The sequence below is a fragment of the Alligator sinensis genome, unplaced genomic scaffold (assembly GCF_000455745.1).
Source record: "Alligator sinensis unplaced genomic scaffold, ASM45574v1 scaffold635_1, whole genome shotgun sequence".
NCBI lineage: Eukaryota > Metazoa > Chordata > Crocodylia > Alligatoridae > Alligator > Alligator sinensis.
Window position 1 is genome coordinate 1001299 of NW_005842482.1, and position 19235 is coordinate 1020533.

Genomic DNA, 19235 nt, shown 5'->3' on the forward strand with positions numbered 1-19235 from the left:
AAGCAGTTTTAGTACATATAGACATACCATCAAAATAAACTGCTATGAATCTGCAGGAAAAAAGGTTTTAAAAAATTACACTGTTCTTATGTATCTCCATTAAGATATCCAGGAAGCAAAAGAGATGCCAGTTGTTTGTGAACAGGGTTCTGATTCCAAGGTTGGAATGGTTGAGTAATGTGAAGTTTCTGTTGGGAGTCATTTCCTTTGCTGTAAGTAATGTAAGTATTTTCATTAAAAGGTAGATGATCAGAAGAATAAAACTGTCACTTCTCCAGGGAGATTGGTTGGACTCAATGTCTTCAGTCAATTTTATGTAGGGGGCTACAGTGAATACACTCCAGAATTCTTACCAAATGGATCCAGGTTTAAAGATGGCTTTCAAGGTAAAGATCACATTATTTTTTATTCCTACTACTATCTCTAGCATAATAATAGGATTCATTAGGCAGAAGGCAGGGCAGGGTCATTGCTCAGTTTTTCACTGTTTGTTTGGGGTTTTTTGATGACCATGCTAGAAGAGGTTTAATGAAATCTTCACTTCTTCCTGTTTCTGATCAAACTGGAAACACCCAGTCTTGTGCTATTTTTTTTCCTTACATTATCAATCAGTCTTAAGCAAGAAGGCATTGTCTTTTTATAGAGTAAAGTAGTTCAGATTTTTCTTTTACCAAGTTCTTAGTCACTCTGGCTTCTGTTATGCGTATTTGGGGTGCCAGTTTGAACAACAGGCTTGGTGATATGGAGAGTGGCTTTTTGGAAACTATACTGAGAGGGCCAAAATTATGCTAAAGCAAGAGGATATTTTTCCAGTGCAACAATCTTTTGAAGTTCACCCATTAGTAATTATGATTATGATTATTTTTGTACTTGTTCTTTATATATGTTTGTCTTACTATTTCTAATAAAATGGTCCTAGTTCTCTGTGTGCCAGTACACTAATCAATACATATATCATCAAAAGATATATTTGCACTCTAATTTTAGTCGCTTAAACCAGATATTGCTACACTCTGGATTTATAGTAGTGTAATGGAGTACAAATTCTGAATCTACTAATGGCTCAATAGCAACAAGAAAAAGATAACTATTAATGGGTCTATGTCAGAATGACAGGAGGTTTCAAGTGGAGTCCCACAGAGATCTGTCCTAAGCCTGCTGCTGTTTAATGTGTTTATTAGTTATTTGGATGCTCCCAATGGGTATACATTTAGATGCATGCCTGGGAACAATTTAATGTGCCAGAGTTTTCTGCACAGAAAATTCAGGCACATTGATTGCATGTGCAGACATATCCTCTGTGAAGAATATGTCTGTGCAGTCCTGTAACATGTAGAATCCATGCCAGCAGGGGTGGGTAGAGGGAGGTATGCTTGTCAGCGGACATGCTTCCCAGGCATGCCACAGCAGTGATACCAGGCTAAGAGTATGCCTCAAGCACATGTATTGAGAACAGTGCTCAGAAATGCATAAAATCTCTACTAATGATGTGTGAACTGCAGTTTTTCAAAGAGTATTAATTTGGCCAAATTTGGATCTGTTTTCACATGGATGACATTCCTGATACAAGGGCCACACCCTTGCTAAATGCTAAGGTCCTGCTGGGAACAGCAGAGCCATTCAAAGACAAAGTAAAGAAATTTTAGTATGGGGAATGCAACATATTTTACTGAGCATCATTCTCATACATGGCTCAAGCACTTTTGCTGAAATTTTCCATGGACAGAAAATGAACCTAAGATAGATACTAGGCATTGAAAATGTCACCCCCAAAAGTTATAGTTTGGCAAAAGTATAAACAACCATAAAGGTCTTTTGAGGAGACGTGCAGGGGAACCAATAATACCTTGTAACACTGGCAGCCTGCTTATAATGATGATGAGTATTGATTTTCCCCACATTTATTATCTGACCATTACTGGATATGAGTTGATGCATCTATTTGTAGTGAATTTTGGTTTAATGCCAGCATCCACTAAACACAAATAAATAAAACAAAAAAGAAATCAATTGAAAATGTGCTTTGCACTATAAAATAGGACCGGATTTCATAATCTTCATGAAATTATTTTTTAAAATTAGCATTTTAAAGGACTTTAAATATTTTTTAATTATATTCCAGTTACATTTTTTGTCTAACATACCATTATTTTTCATTATCATTCTGAAGATAAAGAGAAATATACTTATGCTGGAAAAACAAATCTTACTATTTGATTGATTTATTTTTGATCATTCTGAGTTTCCAGGTCAGTGATAATTATACAGCTTCACTTAGGTAAGGGGTTCAGTTGATCTGACAGCAGGTCAGTAGTAACTGTACTAAAATAAATCCTAAGAACTGACCAGAACACACATGCAAACTTAGAGAGAGCAAAGAATGAACAAGAAAAAGGAGCCAGAAACTCTAGCATTTTAATTCCAGTTCTAAAACCAATTTCTGTTATTACCAAAGTTTACTTAGGGTATGGGCAAAGGATCAAATAGCAGTAATATATTGCTGTATTTATTCAAACCCAATATGATATGTTTTGCCCCCAGTCAGCATGTGGGAAAAAAGCCTCATCTTGGATAGGAGTACAAGCCACTGACAGGTGATCGCTCAGCTCTGACTTTGGCCCAGGGCTCAGGATGTTTGATGGGGAAGAGAGTGCAGAGGAGACTACGGGGCATGACGAGGAATGGGAAAGACTTGTGTGTTCAGCTTGAGAGCTCAGGGGAAACTACACAGCCTGGCCCTTCTTCCCCCTCCCATCTCCCCCACCCCCCGCTACCTTCTGCTTCCATGCTGGTTCCTCCAGCCCTGACACATCCCAGCCAGAAGGTGCCACCCCTTTTCCCTGGCCAGGCTGGGATGTGACCAGGCCAGGGCCTCTACTGCTGCTGACTGCTCCAGAGCCAGAGCAGAGCTGCACCAGAAGGTAAGAGGGGAGGGGCAGGCAAAGAGGACAGGTGGTAGAGGTCAGGCACAGGCATGAGGGAGCAAAGGGTAGGGGGTAGGGGAGCTGGTTGCAGAGAGGACCAGGGAGTAGGGGACAAGGACTGATAGGGCAGTCACTGACACAGGAGCTGGGGTAGGGGCAGGGGTCTGACCTGTTGCCCCTGCTGTTGTTTTCCCCTTCATAGCAGCTGCAGGGAGGGGGATACATTTAAAATGACCTTCTACTAATTAGATTCCAGACATGGAAAATTATAAATACATTATAATTTACATCTATAATTGAATTAGTGGGGGTTGTCTTAAAATCAAAGTCATCTTGGATTTGGGTAGGTCCTGTAGATGGTGCTGATTTACTTTGATGTGTGGTAACTCTCAGTCTGCCCTGTGGTAAGTGAATATTACACCTGAGCAATCTAGCTTTGATTCATTGAGGATTGATCTGCCCCCTTTTATCTTTCACTTACTACAGAGAAGACGGTGGGAAGACAAGGTAAAGGTGTTTCAACATAGAATCATAGCAAGTCAGGGTTGGAAGGGGCCTCAGGAGGTCATCTAGTCCAACCTCCTGCTCAAAGCAGGACCATCCCCAACCATATAATTTCAGCCAGGGCTTTGTTGAGCTGGGCCTTAAAAACCTCCAAGGATGGAGATTCTACCATCTCTTTAAGTTACCTGTTCCAGTGCTTCACCACCCTCCTACTGAGAAAGTCTTTCCTAATATTCAATCTAAAACTCCCTTGATGCAACTTGCTCCTTGTTCTGTCATCTGTCATCACTGAGAACAGTCTCGCTCCATCCTCTTTGGTAGTTAAAGCCTGTTATCAAATCCTCTCTCAGTCTTCTCTTCTGCAAACTAAATAAACCTACTTCCCTCAGCCTCTCTCAGTTCCCTCAACATCTTGCTGACATCCATGATATATGCAGTTTATTCAATGCCATGAAAGCCATCTATGGTCCAAGAAGTCAGGGACCAACCCCCTTGAGACCTAAGAATGGAGGACACCAGATCAAGGAAAGGGGAGCCATCAACGTTTGTTGGAAGCAGCATTTTGAAGACCTTCTCAGTTGAGACACTATTGTTGACAAGAGTGTTCTCAACTCCATCCCACAACACTAGTCAGAGATGATCTTGGAATCCCTCCAACCCTTGACAAGGTGAGGAAAGCCATCAAGCAGATGAAGAATGACAAGGCATCTGGAGCTGATGGAATCCCCACCAAAATCTTCAAGCAGGAAGAAGAGGAGCTCATATCACAGCTCCGTGTCCTCATCTTAAGGATTTGGAATATGAGGAAATCCCAGATAACCTCAGGGTTGCCATGATTGTGACAATCTTCAAGAAAAGAGACAAATCTGACTGTGGATATTACAGAGGGAATCACCACAGGAAAGATCATTGAGAGATCCTCCTGAACCATATCCTTCCACTTGCTGAAGAGCTTCTCCTTGAATCTCAGTGTGGGTTTAGGGCATCAAGAGACACAGCTGACATGATCTTCACAGATCATCAGTTGCACAAAAAATGCGAAGAATAACATGAACCTTTCTACATGGACTTCTTTGACCTCATGAGAAGCACTGTAGAGGATCCTTCTGAAGTATGGCTGCCCACCATAATTTGTCACCATTCTTTGCCAGCTCCCTTGTGGTAAGCAAGCGGCGGTTCTCAGTAATGTATCTATCACAGATCCCTTTGAGGTTAAGATGGGAGTTGAGCCAGCTGTGCCATCACTCCGACACTCTTCTTGATATTCCTTAGCGTGATGGACCATCAACAAGCTTCCAGTCAAAGTGGAGCTAAACTACTGAATGGATGGTAAGCTGTTTAATCTCAGCAGACTCCAAGTCAAAACCAAGATCATCCTAAATTCAGTCATCAAGCTCCAGTACACTAATGATGCTATAATCTGTGCTCATTCAGAAGCAAAATTTCATTCAATTGTTGACATCTTTATTGAGGCATGTAAGAAAATGTGATTGATGCTTATCAGTCAGAAGACTAAGGTCCTCCATCAACAAACTCCTAATAAGCAATCCCTGATTCCAGTAATTCAGATTCACATTGAGACATTTAGTATTGCCCATACCTGGAGAACATTGAGTATTGCCCATACCTCAGAAGCCATCTCTCACAGAAGATTGACATTGATGAAGAAATCCAACAGCACCTCAGATGTGCAAGTGCAGCCTTCGGACACCTGAGGAAACAGGTGTTCGATGATCACAACATCAGATCTGAAGCCACACTCATGGTTTATCAATCAGTTGTGATCCCCACCTCACTGTACGGAACTGAGATGTGGACAATGTATGGAAGACACCTCAAGTCAGAGAAGTACTATTAACACTGCCTGTGGAAGATCCTTTGAATCCAGTAGGAAAGCAGACACACCAACATTAGTGTCTTCTTGCAAGCAAACACCACAAGCATTGAGGTGATTATCATCCAACATCAACTTCACCGGGCCAGCCACATCATCTGGATATCTGATTCCAGAAGCAAGTTTTATTCTCCCAGCTTAGTCAAGACACCCACTCAAGAGGAGGTCAGAGAAAGCACTTTAAGGATGTCTTCAAGGCCAACTTGAAAAACTGCAATATCAACTCCAGTTATGGGAGATTATTGCCCAGGGCTGCACAAAATAGAGGAAGGATATGTTGCAAGGAACTGATCTCAGTACTTTGAACCCTTACAACAACAACAGGAGACAGAAAAGCAGGAGCATCATAGACAACATGTTGCAGACTGAATCAAGAATCCAGAGCCACCCACCCCACACAGAAACACGTGCCTCAGTTGCAACAGAGTCTGTCAATCCCAGATTGGCCTCATCAGCCATCTGCAGACCCACAGATAAGACAATCATGGAAACCTATGAAGGATTCCTGAAGAAAAAGACTGCAGAGTAAGAACAGGTCCCATACAGCTAGTGCTCTGGGATAAACCCCAACCCTCTGTTAACTTACCTGCAGTTTAATCATACCCATACCATAAAGTCCACATTTTTAAAATTAACTACTGAATTTTAAGTATTTAACTTGAGCAGCTTTGACCTGATTTTGAAGATACCAGGTATCCAGCACTCACACTGCAGGCTGTAGGAGCTGTGGGTACCCAGCACTCTGGAAGATGCTTAGGAGCCAGATTTTCAAAAAAGTTCACACCTAGCCTTTTTCATTTATATAAATCAGTGGCCCAGGGCCAGGACCTGAACACTTTTTGAAAATTCCTGCTCAAATTCTAGTTGTTGAACATTTCTGAAAACTAGGTCTTAGTTCTGTAAAGCCAAATACCACAAAATTTGGTCAGGAGAACTCAAATATCAGTGTTGAGGAACTTGGTTTTAATATTTCCAGGCCTGATTCTCCATTCTATTGAACTCTGTGTAGTAACTTATATATGTTCAGAGTAAAAATCTATACACTTCTTTAGTAGCATTATTTTAAACCCCATTGTACCCATGTTGCTCATTCGTATTTGCTTCCAAAACATGCAGAACAACATCTGATTATTTGTACCTTAGGCCTTATCTGTATGGAAAGATTGCCATTCAAACTGATTTAGTTAAGGTGGTTTAAAAATCCGTGTGGACTGTGTGATTTCAGTTTAAACCAGGTTTATTTCACTTCTCTTTATTCTCTTGGTATATGTTTAAGTTAAATTGTCATAAGTCATAGGGTATTTCTTCAGTAAGGAAAATGTGATTTGTTTAGTACATGTTAGCAGGGGAGTTGAGTTTAGTTTTGTTTTTTATTTTCATGATTATTATCAAGTCAAGATTAAATACTGAGGGGTGTTTAAGATTTACTTAAACTAACTAACATGGGTGAAAATTACAATCGTCGTATCCACCTTATCCACAGTTGCATCTGCACTGGTTTAACTACATCAGTTTTAAAAAATTGTGAAATCAATTAACTTTTATCTGTAGACAAAGCTTTAGTTTTTTGTACATTCTGGACCTGAGAAAAGGTAACCTTCAGTTTGAGCAGTAGATACAGTTTACCATGCTGGATACTCTAACCAAACAGTCAATATTGCTGCAGCTTGTGAACTGCGGCCTCTACTTGGCCTCCTTCTGCACTGCCAACAACTCCCTCCTCCCAGCAACACCATCTGAGAGTACCTTGTACTGGGAACAGATTTAACTTTGTTAGTGAATGTTAAAAAGGGAGTTACAAAGTTGGAGGGGGAGAAAGAGATACAAAGATGTGGACAAGGGTAGCTACATGGTACAGGGTAGGTGGAGGGAGGATGCAGCTAAGCTACATAGTAAGAATGTAGCCTGTTTAACTCTGGGGTGGGGGTTAGGGAAGCTAAAGGTGTGACACATACAAAGAAGAGAAGAAACAAAATGCTCTGCGTAAGAAAGTCACATTGTTACAGAGGTGTGTCCTCAAAGTTTTTACAGGACACACACAGATACAAGTAATGGTTTGTGGAGTACAATTGCAAGGGTGAGGGAGAGTCCAGGTATAATCATGATCCATTGGAGGCAGGTGGCAAAAACAGGCAGTCCTCTCTAAATCACTTCTTACCTGTGGTCTGTTAGAGTCTACAATCTGGCACTCACCTGTCATGCGTTCAGTATAGATGTCCACTGAATATGTGATAGTGTCAGACACCATGAAGTGCCTCATCAGCAGGGATCCTGGTTTTCTATGATAGAAAAAAAATTCCCCAATTTTCAGATTAAAAAAAGGAACCCAAAATACACCTTTTCTGTGATTAAAATGAAATGCCACTAATAAATAGATATATCTGTAGTGGTGTTTCATTTTAATCATGGAAAAATGTGGATTTTGGGTTCCTTTTTTAAATCCAAAAATTAGGGATTTTTGTTTTGTCAGGGAAAACCTAGATCCCTGCTCATCAGTTTGGCATAGTGGTGGGATAGTTGGCAGGTGTTCAGGAGACTCTTGTTGCTGGGATTCCATGCTCCAGGCACGCCAACCATCAGCACCATGACCATCACCTTGTTTCCCTGGCTCCTCAGGGTGTCCACCGGCAGCTGGTACTTTGCCACTTTCTGCTCATGGGCTTTAACAAAGGCTTGCCGCCAGTTCTCAAATGGAATGGTGACCTCATCTATCATGATGTGCCTGTTTTCCTCATAGGCCGCAACAATATTCAGATGCAGCTGGCTCTTGTGGTCTGGGATGATGCGGTTGACAGACACAGGGGAAGCTGAGGATGTTCTTCACCAATTGGTCCTGAATGGCATTGTAGTGGAGCTGCCCTGCTCTGTCTTGGGTTTTGCAGGTATATAGCATGTGTGGGAGGGTCTCATGTGTAGCCACATCTTCAGCACCTCTTGTTGCAATTTCTGTACTGGACAGCACTGTTGAGTGGCAGGCAGTTGAGTACGGTGCAATGGATGAAGTGCCAGCCTGCAAAATATGGCAAGTTCCTGCCAGGGTGAGCTCAAAGACCTTACCGTCATTGTATTTGTCTTCAGATCACTGGCATACTTGGCTTGGGTGACATCCTTTAGGAACATCGCCAGGCAGATCCTGAGATGAGGAGTCATGGTGATGCAGATGGCACTGGTGGCTGGGAACAGCAAGACTCCCAGCACCTGGCAGTATGTGGCATTGTGGGCTTGGCTCCAGAGTGACGCAAAGTCCCCACTGTCTCAACCAAACTTGCTTTCCAGTGAGCTACTCAGGAAGGTGGCCAGGTCTCTGTTGGTGGGCTGTCTGGAAATCCTCCTGTGACTGGTCTCCCTCAGGGCACTGGCAGCAATGCTGCTCACCAGCCTACTGGGACAGGGCAAGAGACAAAAGGTGTGGGTGACCACCACAACATCACAGAGCTCACCCATGAGGACGATATTGGCACTTGCTGGTGGAGGACATGCAAGATCTTGTTGCTGGCCCAGAGTGGCAGGGGGGGGGGGCCCCCCCCCCTTCTCCCCCAGCCACTTCAGCTCATCATGTACCTTCTTGAGAGGGATATTGAAGACTGCTGAGCCTCTCAGGATGAATGATATGTGCAGTATAAGGAATGTGTTCGCCACATTGATCTTCTGCTGGAGACCGGCAAGGATGAATCCAGCTTGGGGGCATCCTTCACAATCCTACGGATAGTTTCCTCCAGCATCTGTTTCTCCCAGGTAAAGGATAGGTGTTCCCATGTGGAGGTGCCTCAGGTGCCATCCCTCAGGTGCCTCATTTGCTTGCCCTGGGAAGTAATGGTAGAGTCCAAGATGGTGAAAATGTGGTGGTGGGGCATGGAAACAAAGGCATTGGAGATGTCCAGCCATGCCACTGCACATGCCAGGTGTCATCCAGCACCATCTAGGGCACAAAGCTGTGTTCATAGCACCCTTCTTTCCTTTCTGGCCTATATGGCTCAGGCTGATGTTCTTCCCATTCACCACCCAATCAATCTTTATCTTAGCTCAAAAGCCCGAAGTACATAAGTAGCAAGCCCCTGGCAATAGATCATTGACTGGGAGTATAATACCTTCTGGGTGCTGTACTGAGGACCAGCTTGATCCCCTACCTCTCCAGACTCCAGGGACCATGGATTTATAATTGGAAGAATTCTCCCCCACCTCCTTCTGAGCTATACCCAGCACAAAGACTGAAGGGCACCTAGGCTTGCTAAATTTGTACTATTTTCTTTCTTGCACTTATTCATAGTTGGCTTTCACACCATTCACATTTCCCCTGGTAGGTTGTATTTTTCTAAATCAGTGGTTCTCAACCTTTTTTTAGCATCAGAGAACCCTCCACAATTTTTTTTTTTGAATATGACAGAATCCCAGGTTGGGAACCCCTGTACTATTGCAACGTGCTCCATGTGTTTTCGATGGAAAGTGCATAGAAGAGGCATAGAGCGGCCATAAAAAACCTTCCTGGATTGAAAGAGGGAGTTGGACATGATTAGCCAAAATATATCTTTGAATCACTCAGATATAAATCAATAGCAACACTCTTCATTCAAGACTTCCTCTGAGTAGGCATATGATTTTTAATCATTCAAAACAGGGCACCATTGAAGAGTTACAAGCAGACACACTGTAGATCTTTTATTTTTCTGAAAACTGTTAGAGACTTTGACCATTTTTTAAAAATCCTTATTGAATCTGAGTTACTGTGTCTCTCGCTCTGCCTGTTTAGACAGTGAGTTAACTGTATCTGTTTGAGGAGTTCATGAAGAGTTAATTCAATGTCCAGTGACTGTAGGAGATTTTATACAAAAATAACTTACACTGCATGGCTCCTCCAAAATGAAACCGACTGCCTCAGCTTACCTCTTTTTCTGAGCTAGGATGTAGCGGCTGCCACCATAAATAGGTGAAAGCAGGTAAAACTGCTCCATGCACCTCCCACAGCCACCCAGGTAAGCTGCATCATGTGTATTCTCCTATGTTAAGGCTCTCTTCATTAAGCATGATCAGCCTAAAACAGGCAGAACAGCCTTTAGTGCTGCAGCCCTTCCTGGTCGAACCCCACGTGGCATCTCCCAGAAGCAAAGGCACATGGAGGGGAGGTGTAACTGTCTGATGTGCTTCTGTTTCCAAGAAGACTGGGGGAGGGGGGAGGGAGCAGGGAGCAGGTGCCATGATAAGATGGGCTGCAGCATAAGCCAGCTCTCCTGCCCACTTTGTGTCAGAAAACCCTACTGCAGCCAGGAGGACATGCATATGCTGCAGCTGCTTGGAGCACTTCTAACTAGCTGTGGCAGTGGAGCCTGCATGATGAGGAGCCCCCTGAGGTGACCCCTCAGTACCCTGGGGTAGTACTGGTAGTACCGAACCAGCTGAGAAGTACTGGTATAAATGCTAGTTTTGCATTTGTTCCCAAGTCTGGACTGGTGAGTTTTACACTTGTTCGTCAATAAAATATTTGTTTATAGTTCAAAAGCATTGCTATTCATTCTGCCCAACAGATGCAAAAGTCAGTTGTTAAATGAGATTCCCATACACTATTAGCCCGCTACATGAGAAGCCAGCAAGCCAAATGCAGCTGCACTACTAATAATTTAAGCATAACAGATGCACATTTCATGAGATGGGGACAGCTCAATAAATACAAATCTCTTTCTAAAAGAAAAGTAGAAAAGACAGTCAGCCTTACAAGCAGGGAGTCTATTCCAGGTATTCAGTGTGCAGAGCAAAAATAACACAAAGGCAGTCCTCCGAGCACAGCCACTGCCGATGATCCCAAGAAGAGAAAGAGTGCAAGCAATCTTCCTGCGTGCAGATTCACTGCTCTGCTCCTCCATGGAGCCCTGGTAGCATGTAAGCATAGTTTGCACACACTTGGTTGTCGGTATCTCTCAAATAAAATCTCTCTCCTGGTTGTCACTACATACTAGTCATGGCTCTGGCTGTTCTAACCACTCTGTCAGTCTCTCTTGCTTCACAGCCTGACACTTGCACAGGTCCCCATCCTTGCTCTGGCAGATGTTGTGCAGGATACAACTGGCACCTAAACCCCAAGCATGTACCTCCTACCTGCATCCATCCTGACACTGAGTTCACATCACCTTGACATCAGCTGCTCAAAGATTCATTCAACAGTCATCCTGCAATTGTTCTGTCAGTTAAGCAGTTTCCTTCTGCAATCTCTTCTGGCTGATCCATGGCACAGTTAAGTAGGCAAATTCACAGAATATCAGTGGAGATATCCTTACGCTGTTTTTCTCTGTCATGCAAGGAGGTATGGCAAACCTCTCTTCTCTCAGAGAAACCAAGGAGGAGCTGTTGAAAAATTCAGCATTGTGCACTTCTCAGGAGCACTCATCATTAGTATGGATGAATCTCCTACAGTGATCAACTAGACCTTGCTGCACAATGGGAAAAAGCCCTATTTATGAACTCCAAGGCTTGGGGAGGAAGAATTGAACTGTGTTCCATCTGTCATTCCAATACAACTGGGGAATCTCAAGCATTAATGACCTTCTATGACAGAGGAGGAAGAGTACTTTTTCAGGAAGGTGCATACATCATGCACAGCAGTACCTGCAATAGATTTGCCCATCTCAAATTGGTTCATAGTTGCCTCATAGCAGTCAGGAGTTGTTACCTTCCAGTTCCCTATTGCTACTCACTTCTCCATGCTCAAGGGGATCCTCATGTAGGGGGTCCTCTTGCTCAGCTTTGGAGCTGGTTCTGTGCAAATTCCTAGAAATGTTGACTTCCTCATTCTGACAGCTCTCCCACCACTTCTGGGCATCCCACATCTGCAGTACTATGTCCACCTACCAACCCATGCTAGTTTTCCACGTCCAGAATCAGTCACCTACAGACATCAAACCATTCTCGTTTTCAACTGGATGTCCTCATCTTTTGTTGGGTTGCTGCCATCATGTGAGAGCTGGCCACACAGTTTTGTCAAATGTCTTTTAATATAATTGTCCATCTCAGCCACTTGGTATTGCCTTACTCACAGCAAGATTTTTACGGCTGAGGTCCTTTCAAGGGTACCATAGGGTGAATTAAGTATTAGTACTGTTAGCTGCGCAAACATGATTCACAAGATAAATCCAGAGATCATAAATAGGTATCAGCAACGTTAAAAACTTTCTGACCTGTTTTGGTCTTTCTGAATTCTTTGCAACATAAGAATTGCATCGTTATTTTTCTGCAGTCAAAAATGAAGTGAAAAATAAAAGCTGTATTTTCCAAGGGTGCTTTCAATCTGTTGAAGGGCACTTTGAGTCTTAAAAGATTGAGAAGCACTGCTTTACTGCCTCACAACACTCCCCCATTTCCTTTGTGACCTCTGCGGTTCATGATCTTTTGGCTGGAAAGCCCTGGACTAGATGAAGTGCAATCCTTACATCTCTGAAGTTTTGTGGTAACCTAAATATGTACCTAGCTTACATAACCGAAATACATAGCACTGACGCATCTGAACAATCTGTTTCCTAAACAGATTTTGGTATGAAATATAGGACTTCTCCTTCCCTACGCTAGGTATAGATCTACTTTGGTCACTCATCTGAGGATGGTTGCAGGCCTTCATCTGCTTGTGATCATTCATGAGGTACCTTAGGGCCACAGGGACCTGTATAATTCTTCAGTGAAAAGCTTTAGAATATTTTCATTTTAATGAAATAATTGGATTCTTTATGGAGGAAGTTTGCCACACACGTCGTCATAGTCTGGTGCTTCCTCTCTGTCTCCTATCAGGAGATACACCTTGTGAGAGAAAAAAGGAAAATGTCCCTTGAACTTTCTTCACAGGTTTTTGGACTGCAAATCTTGCCTCCTTCAAACATGATGTCTGGTTTATAGGATATTGCAAGTGTGTCTCAGACCATACAGATGAGCAAAGTATAGCTGTCTAAAATAAAAGCCAGATTAAGCAATACCAAAGATGAATCCTCTGCCTTCAAATTAGTTTAAATACAAGATAATTTTTAGTTCACCAAAATAGTATTTTTAAGATCAAAGGAATGGTATTTACTCAGCCCGATGGAAAGTGCAATTGTAAAGCATATTCAATGAAAAGCTTTAAACCTTAACTAGACTCTTGGCATGAACTTTTGAGGTCCCTTCCAACCTTTCAATTCTATGATTGTTTAAAAAAGCAAAGGAGAAAAATTGTTACCAAATTCCTTTATTTTACTGCTCTGTTTCCCTTGTTTTATTTGTTTGCCTCAGGTTCTCACAATGTTCTGCTCTGTCTACAGGTACAGTTACGTATATTTGATGGGTGGTGCTCTGGTCTGATAGGCATGCCTCTGTCTTGGTAGTTGTGGGGTTAGGGCTTTTAGTCTTAGTTCTGTCAATCATTTGCTGCAATGCTTTGGACAAAGTTATTCAACATGTATTTCAGTTTTCTTATCTGTGTAGCAAAAATTGTGATAACTTGCCTTGAGCTAACAAATGAAAAGGGCTATGCAACTCCTTCTGTAACATAAGCATCTCTGTGGAGAGAAATATCATAGTATGAAACGTCATGAATCCTTCAAGTTCTAAAAGATGATGTTTGGAGAGAGAGAAAGCGAGAGATGCAGTTAAAAGGAACCGATTTTCAATAGAATGAGTCTTGTTTATGATCTGCTTTGAAGATATCTGCTTTAAGGAGTCAGGCACCAATGACTTAAAGAAACACATGGAAACTACAAATCATGTCAGCTGGGCAGCATCTTTCTCAACTTAACATAATCTTTTTGGCTAGCTGGCTGGAAATGCCACAGTGGTGTTGTGACTGGTAGCCTTGGAGCACAGGATTCTTATCCAATTAGCTGATTGTTTCACAAACTTTGTCAAACAGATGTTTCTCAATTCAGCAATTGCAAAACAGTTTTTCTGTAGAAAGACAAAGATAATGGAAAGTAGACTAAAGAAAAATTATAGTAATTAAATTAAAAAATGGGGGAAGGGGGGTATAAAAAGAGCACTCTCTTATTACACTGCTGTTCCCTTATGTAAAAACAGGGTTGGCTTCTGATTTCAGATAATTTCACTGGACTTGTATCAGAACCTGCCTGAGGCTTCTCACAAGTGAAAATGGATTAGGTGGTTTCAGTTTAGCCCTTAGTACAAATTTGGCCGTGTTTGAAAGCCTCTGCACCATTTGGAACAGTGGGCAGTGTCTGCTCAAGAGAGGCCCAGAAATGGGAGAGCAAGGGGAAGGTGTGTCAGAACTGAAGGGCATTCATAAGTGCAGCTCCCTGGGGAAGTTTGCATGGCGCCAACCTGTCCTTTACCACACACCAAATTTTGACTGTACGTCCCTCAACAACATCAAAATTGACTTTAAAAAGACAGGGAAGAAAGAGAACACGATTGAGCTCATGAGGCCAAGTAGAAAACTCTCTGGTATACTGTCACGTTGCTTTATTTACATGTGTTCAGAAAGTTGATTCTATACTGAATGCTTTTCAGGTGATTATACAGTTAAATCAACTGTCCCCACCAATGCCACTTTATTTTGTGGCTGACCTTATCAGTTCTTTGGAACTCACTGTGCTTTCCTGAATATTTACACAGGGCTCTGGACAGCTTTTACTTAGTATTCTAGCAGGAGTTGAGAGAACAGAGCATGCTTTATCCAATACTGACAAACAGATGAAACATTATTTAGGAGTGACTGAGAGTGTGTTGAGTAAGAACAAACAGCACTAAAAACCATGAAAGGATACTACATGCATATTGCAAATTATTTCCAAATTAGGTTATATTTAAATTGATTAACATGAGCTCTAAAATTGCCAGTTATGTAGCAATATAAACAGAGCTGCAAACTACATACACTAACAAAAAATGTTGCCTAAAAAAATGGGGCACAGTTCCTCTTTTTAAAAAATCAGATTTTACTATCAAAGCTATTATTCCTCTTACCATAAAATTCATAAGCGCAAGATTACATTGTTCAAAACCAATTTCATCAACACATAAATCTCATATGCTTTCTACTTTGTGCAGAATGTGTTGATATTCTTATGCATAAACAGGCAGCAATAATAACAATGAAATATAGAAAAAAGAAAATAGGAAAAACTTGACTTTGAAGCATAACTCTAAAGTCATCTGGAGTTGGGTGCTAAACTATATTATCTACTTAAAGTGAATAAGCACCTACATCTCTATTTGGACTCCTAAATGAAAGGGCCCTAGTTTTCAGAGAAATGCTATACCTGCAGAGCTAAAGACCTCAGGGAAATTTACAATATGCAGCATTTTTTTCCCCAAATGGGTTATTTATTTATTCATCCAAGTTAGAAAATATGAGCCAACATCATTTCTAAGAGATTTGTTGGACATGGTATGCAGAGATCTGGCCGGCTGTTTGAATTGTTAGGATGGACTGGTCTGGAGATGTTCCATCATAGAGATTTACCTAAACAACCCCACTACTGAGCCTCAGACAGTTTCTGTAGCTACTGCTCAGGCCTCAGCTATACATGCCTAGAAACCCTGAGGCAACAATGGCAAAGGCAGGATCAAAGTGGCTGAAGATTCTTACCAAAGCTCCACTGTCATATCAGCCTTTTCCTGCATTCTTGCAGAGAAACAAATCAAGTGGTGCTTTATGCAGGAGCTTATGCTTATGCTTATGCTTTATGCAGGAGAATGATACTGTGCCAAGATTGACAAAAGCATCTACCTCTGTAAAGGTTGTGAAATCTGTTGAATTATATACCTGGAAAGAGAACTATCAGGTTCCAACAGAAAGCCTATTCCATGTCAGCTGTAAGTGTTGAGAAAGGAACTTAAATCACCAGCACCCAGATATGCTTTAATTTAAAGTGCATTGTCAAGCAGAAGATGAGCTAACACATAAAACCTAAACCCCAGATCCTAAAAGGGATATGAAGACTATGCTCATTGAATAAGTATATTAAGTTGTAAAACTGTATACAGTCTTTAGGGCATTACGGAACTATGCTGCCTACTTTAAATGATTTCTGTTTGGCAGGGGACTCACATAAAACAAAGATCCCAGCAGCAAACTTTTCTGGTCCCCTTTCATCAGCCACATTCAGAAAAAGAAGAACGTCTACTCTTGAGATCTCATGTGGGTAGGACAGGAAAAGGAGGGAAACAGTAGCACTCTGGTGTCTACCCACAAAAAAAATGCCCTTTGCTGCTCAGGCTTGACTTACTGCCATCACTCCATCCCTTAAGAAGCACCAGCACTCCCTCTGAAGGGTAGAAAGTTATAACTGCATTAAGTCTAACTCTTGCAGTACCTTCTTCATCTGTGCCAGCACTGTGTTAGGGAGATGGGTTAATGCTGCTCTCATTTTCTGCTCGCTGTTCCCCTTTCACCCTGTTCAACCACTGCAGTGGCTAGAAGAATGAGAGGAGAGCTAAATAAGGATGGATAAAAAAGAAGATTTATGACCAATGGAGTGGGGAGGAGAACCATGGGGGATGAAAGATCAGGAAGAAGACCATGAGAAAGTCTACACAGAAATTTAGAGTTGACCCTAAGGGTCCCCACAACTAACCTAAGCCATGTGTCTAACCCACACCAAGGGCTATCCACATTGTGCTTCTTTTTCTTCAAGTGGAGCCTTTCTAGGAATCAGTCTGCACACTGCTTGTCTCTCCTAGGCTTGGTTCCAGTCTGGGGTAATAAACCCAGAAAGTGAGGTAAAGGTTGGCTGGAAGTCAAAAAATGGGATGCTGCAGGAAGGCCTTCTGTGCTTGCAGCCTGCAGCACATGAGCAAGTTCCAGATATGCTGTAGGGTGGGCAAGCCAAGAGGCATGCTGAGCCTCAGGCCTTGAAGTTCAGCAGAGCTTCCATGCCTGAGGTAAACTATCATCTGGGGTTGATCTTTGGGTCTTTTGGTGTCAATGTTTAGCAAGTACAGACTTGTGGGCAGCCCTCAGGTCAGCCTCTACTGGCCTTGTAGACACAGTCTGTGCAAGTGGAAATTGGAGACAGGAAGGAGCAGGTGTGGTGAATGAAAGATAGAGGCAGTGGCACAGAAAAAAGTGACTGGGAAAAATAGTTATAATACATAAGAGGAAAAAGAGACCTCCCTTTGAACCAAAAACAATTTCTGTCTGTGGTAATTAAAGATCAGTTTATGCATTACACTCCACACAGCTTTTTCAGTGTGATGTAAAGTCTTTAGAAGGTCTAAAATGACACAGGTTCCCCCATGTTGCATAACTGTCCATAGAACTCCAACAACTACCAAGTGTTAGAATTCTGCATTAGGTGTAACCTAATGTATTTAATGAAATATAGGGCCTCCTATGATACTTCCTTCTCACACTTTAGAGATAGGAAGATCTGGCAAGTCTGTAACAAAAAAAAGTAACTTCAGAATCTTTAGGGGATGTGTCATTGAGCTACTAAATGCCAGGTTTGGCTGTGTCATTGGAGTGTGAAAAGGTCCCTGTCCTCTACCAGTTCTTAGTGGATAAATAATCTTGCCCAAGGGAAAAACCCTCACATCATAAATAGTAAAAGGGATTTGCAAGTCAAATACCCTGGTGATGAATGGGCAGATACATGCAACCAGGTCAGAACTATATCAATAAATCTGAAGGCAAAGCAATTACATTCAACTATATTCCCAGAATTGACATGACTGCATATGATAAATATAATGCTGATGATAAATATCCAGACTGTGAGACATTTAATGGCAACATTTTAAGTGTTTTCAATACCTGTTGAAAAGTGTAATAACATGACACCTGGACATCCAGCATGTCTATCAGCTGTTAATCTGTTTCCCCCATGATTTCACAAAATAATGCAAAAGTAGATGAAGGGCTTTTTCTTTTCAATGCTAAACACCTGCTTCCCACCTTCCCACCTTAGCATGCTTTATGGGTAGTTGGTATCTCTCAAGTTAAATTATATAAATTAGATTTAAAATAGTATGAAAATCTCCACAAACAAAGTTGCCCTAGTTTTATTAAATGGATTTAAAATGCAAACTTACTTAGATGGTTAAGTCCTATTTTCAAAAGTTAGGTTAGTGATGATCATGTAGACAAACTGGATGTTTTCAATTCAGAACAGCAGATCATGATGAAATTCATCCCTATAATATTCAAGGAAGTGGCTGAGGTAATTGCAAAGCTATTGGCTATTATCTTTCAGAACTCACGGAAATCAGGCAACTAGAAATGGATCAATATAGTGGTCATCAGTACAAAAGCATATAAGAAAGACCCAGGAAATTACAGACTGGTCAGCCTAACTTGTTACCTGGGATCCTTGAGCATATAATCGACACAAGGAAAATAACAAGTGATAGTAACTGGATAATAGGTAATAAGTAGCTGACAACATAGATTTTTAGTACTTACTTAATCTGTTTCTTTATATGAGAAGATGAGGGTGAATATGATATACCCTGAATTTAACTAGTATTTTGGCACTGTTTCCTGTGACATTCTCATAAGGAAGATTAAAGAAATACTGCCTTGATGAAACTACTTTAAGGGTGTTGATATACATGCTCTGGGAAGTGGGAGGGGAGGTGCTTTAATTAGAGTGGCTCTGATATATGTGACACTCTGGATGCTTTAATTAGAGCTGCTCTAAGTTAAAGTGCCCAGAGCATCACATATATCAGCATCCCTGCACTGAGAAATGGTGGTGAGAGTGTTTTAACTGAAGTTCATCAAATGAGCCTAAAGTGTGCTGTGCGGAGACCGTGAATGCTATGTGCCCCCAGAGACTAGGGGGGCACAGTGACCGCCCACAGGCAGTAAAGGTGGTGGTGGCAGCGGCAGGGACATGGCAGTGGCAAATGGAGAACTACCGCAGGCAGCCATGGTGATGTCGGTGGCAGAGGGAGGGTGACAAGCGCCGATTGGTGGTCAGCAACCACCCGCAGAAGTGGCTGGGGGG

At 41.9% G+C, this 19235-nt stretch overlaps 1 protein-coding gene across 1 annotated transcript in view; it reads left to right on the forward strand.

The window, feature by feature from the left end:
• The window catches only part of LOC112551503 (protein eyes shut homolog), a 579454-nt gene that overhangs the window by 483656 nt on the left and 76563 nt on the right, over positions 1 to 19235 (forward strand). Inside the window, 1 exon segment of the mRNA XM_025212766.1 lies at positions 242 to 386. Within this exon segment, the coding sequence (XP_025068551.1) occupies positions 242 to 386 (145 nt within the window).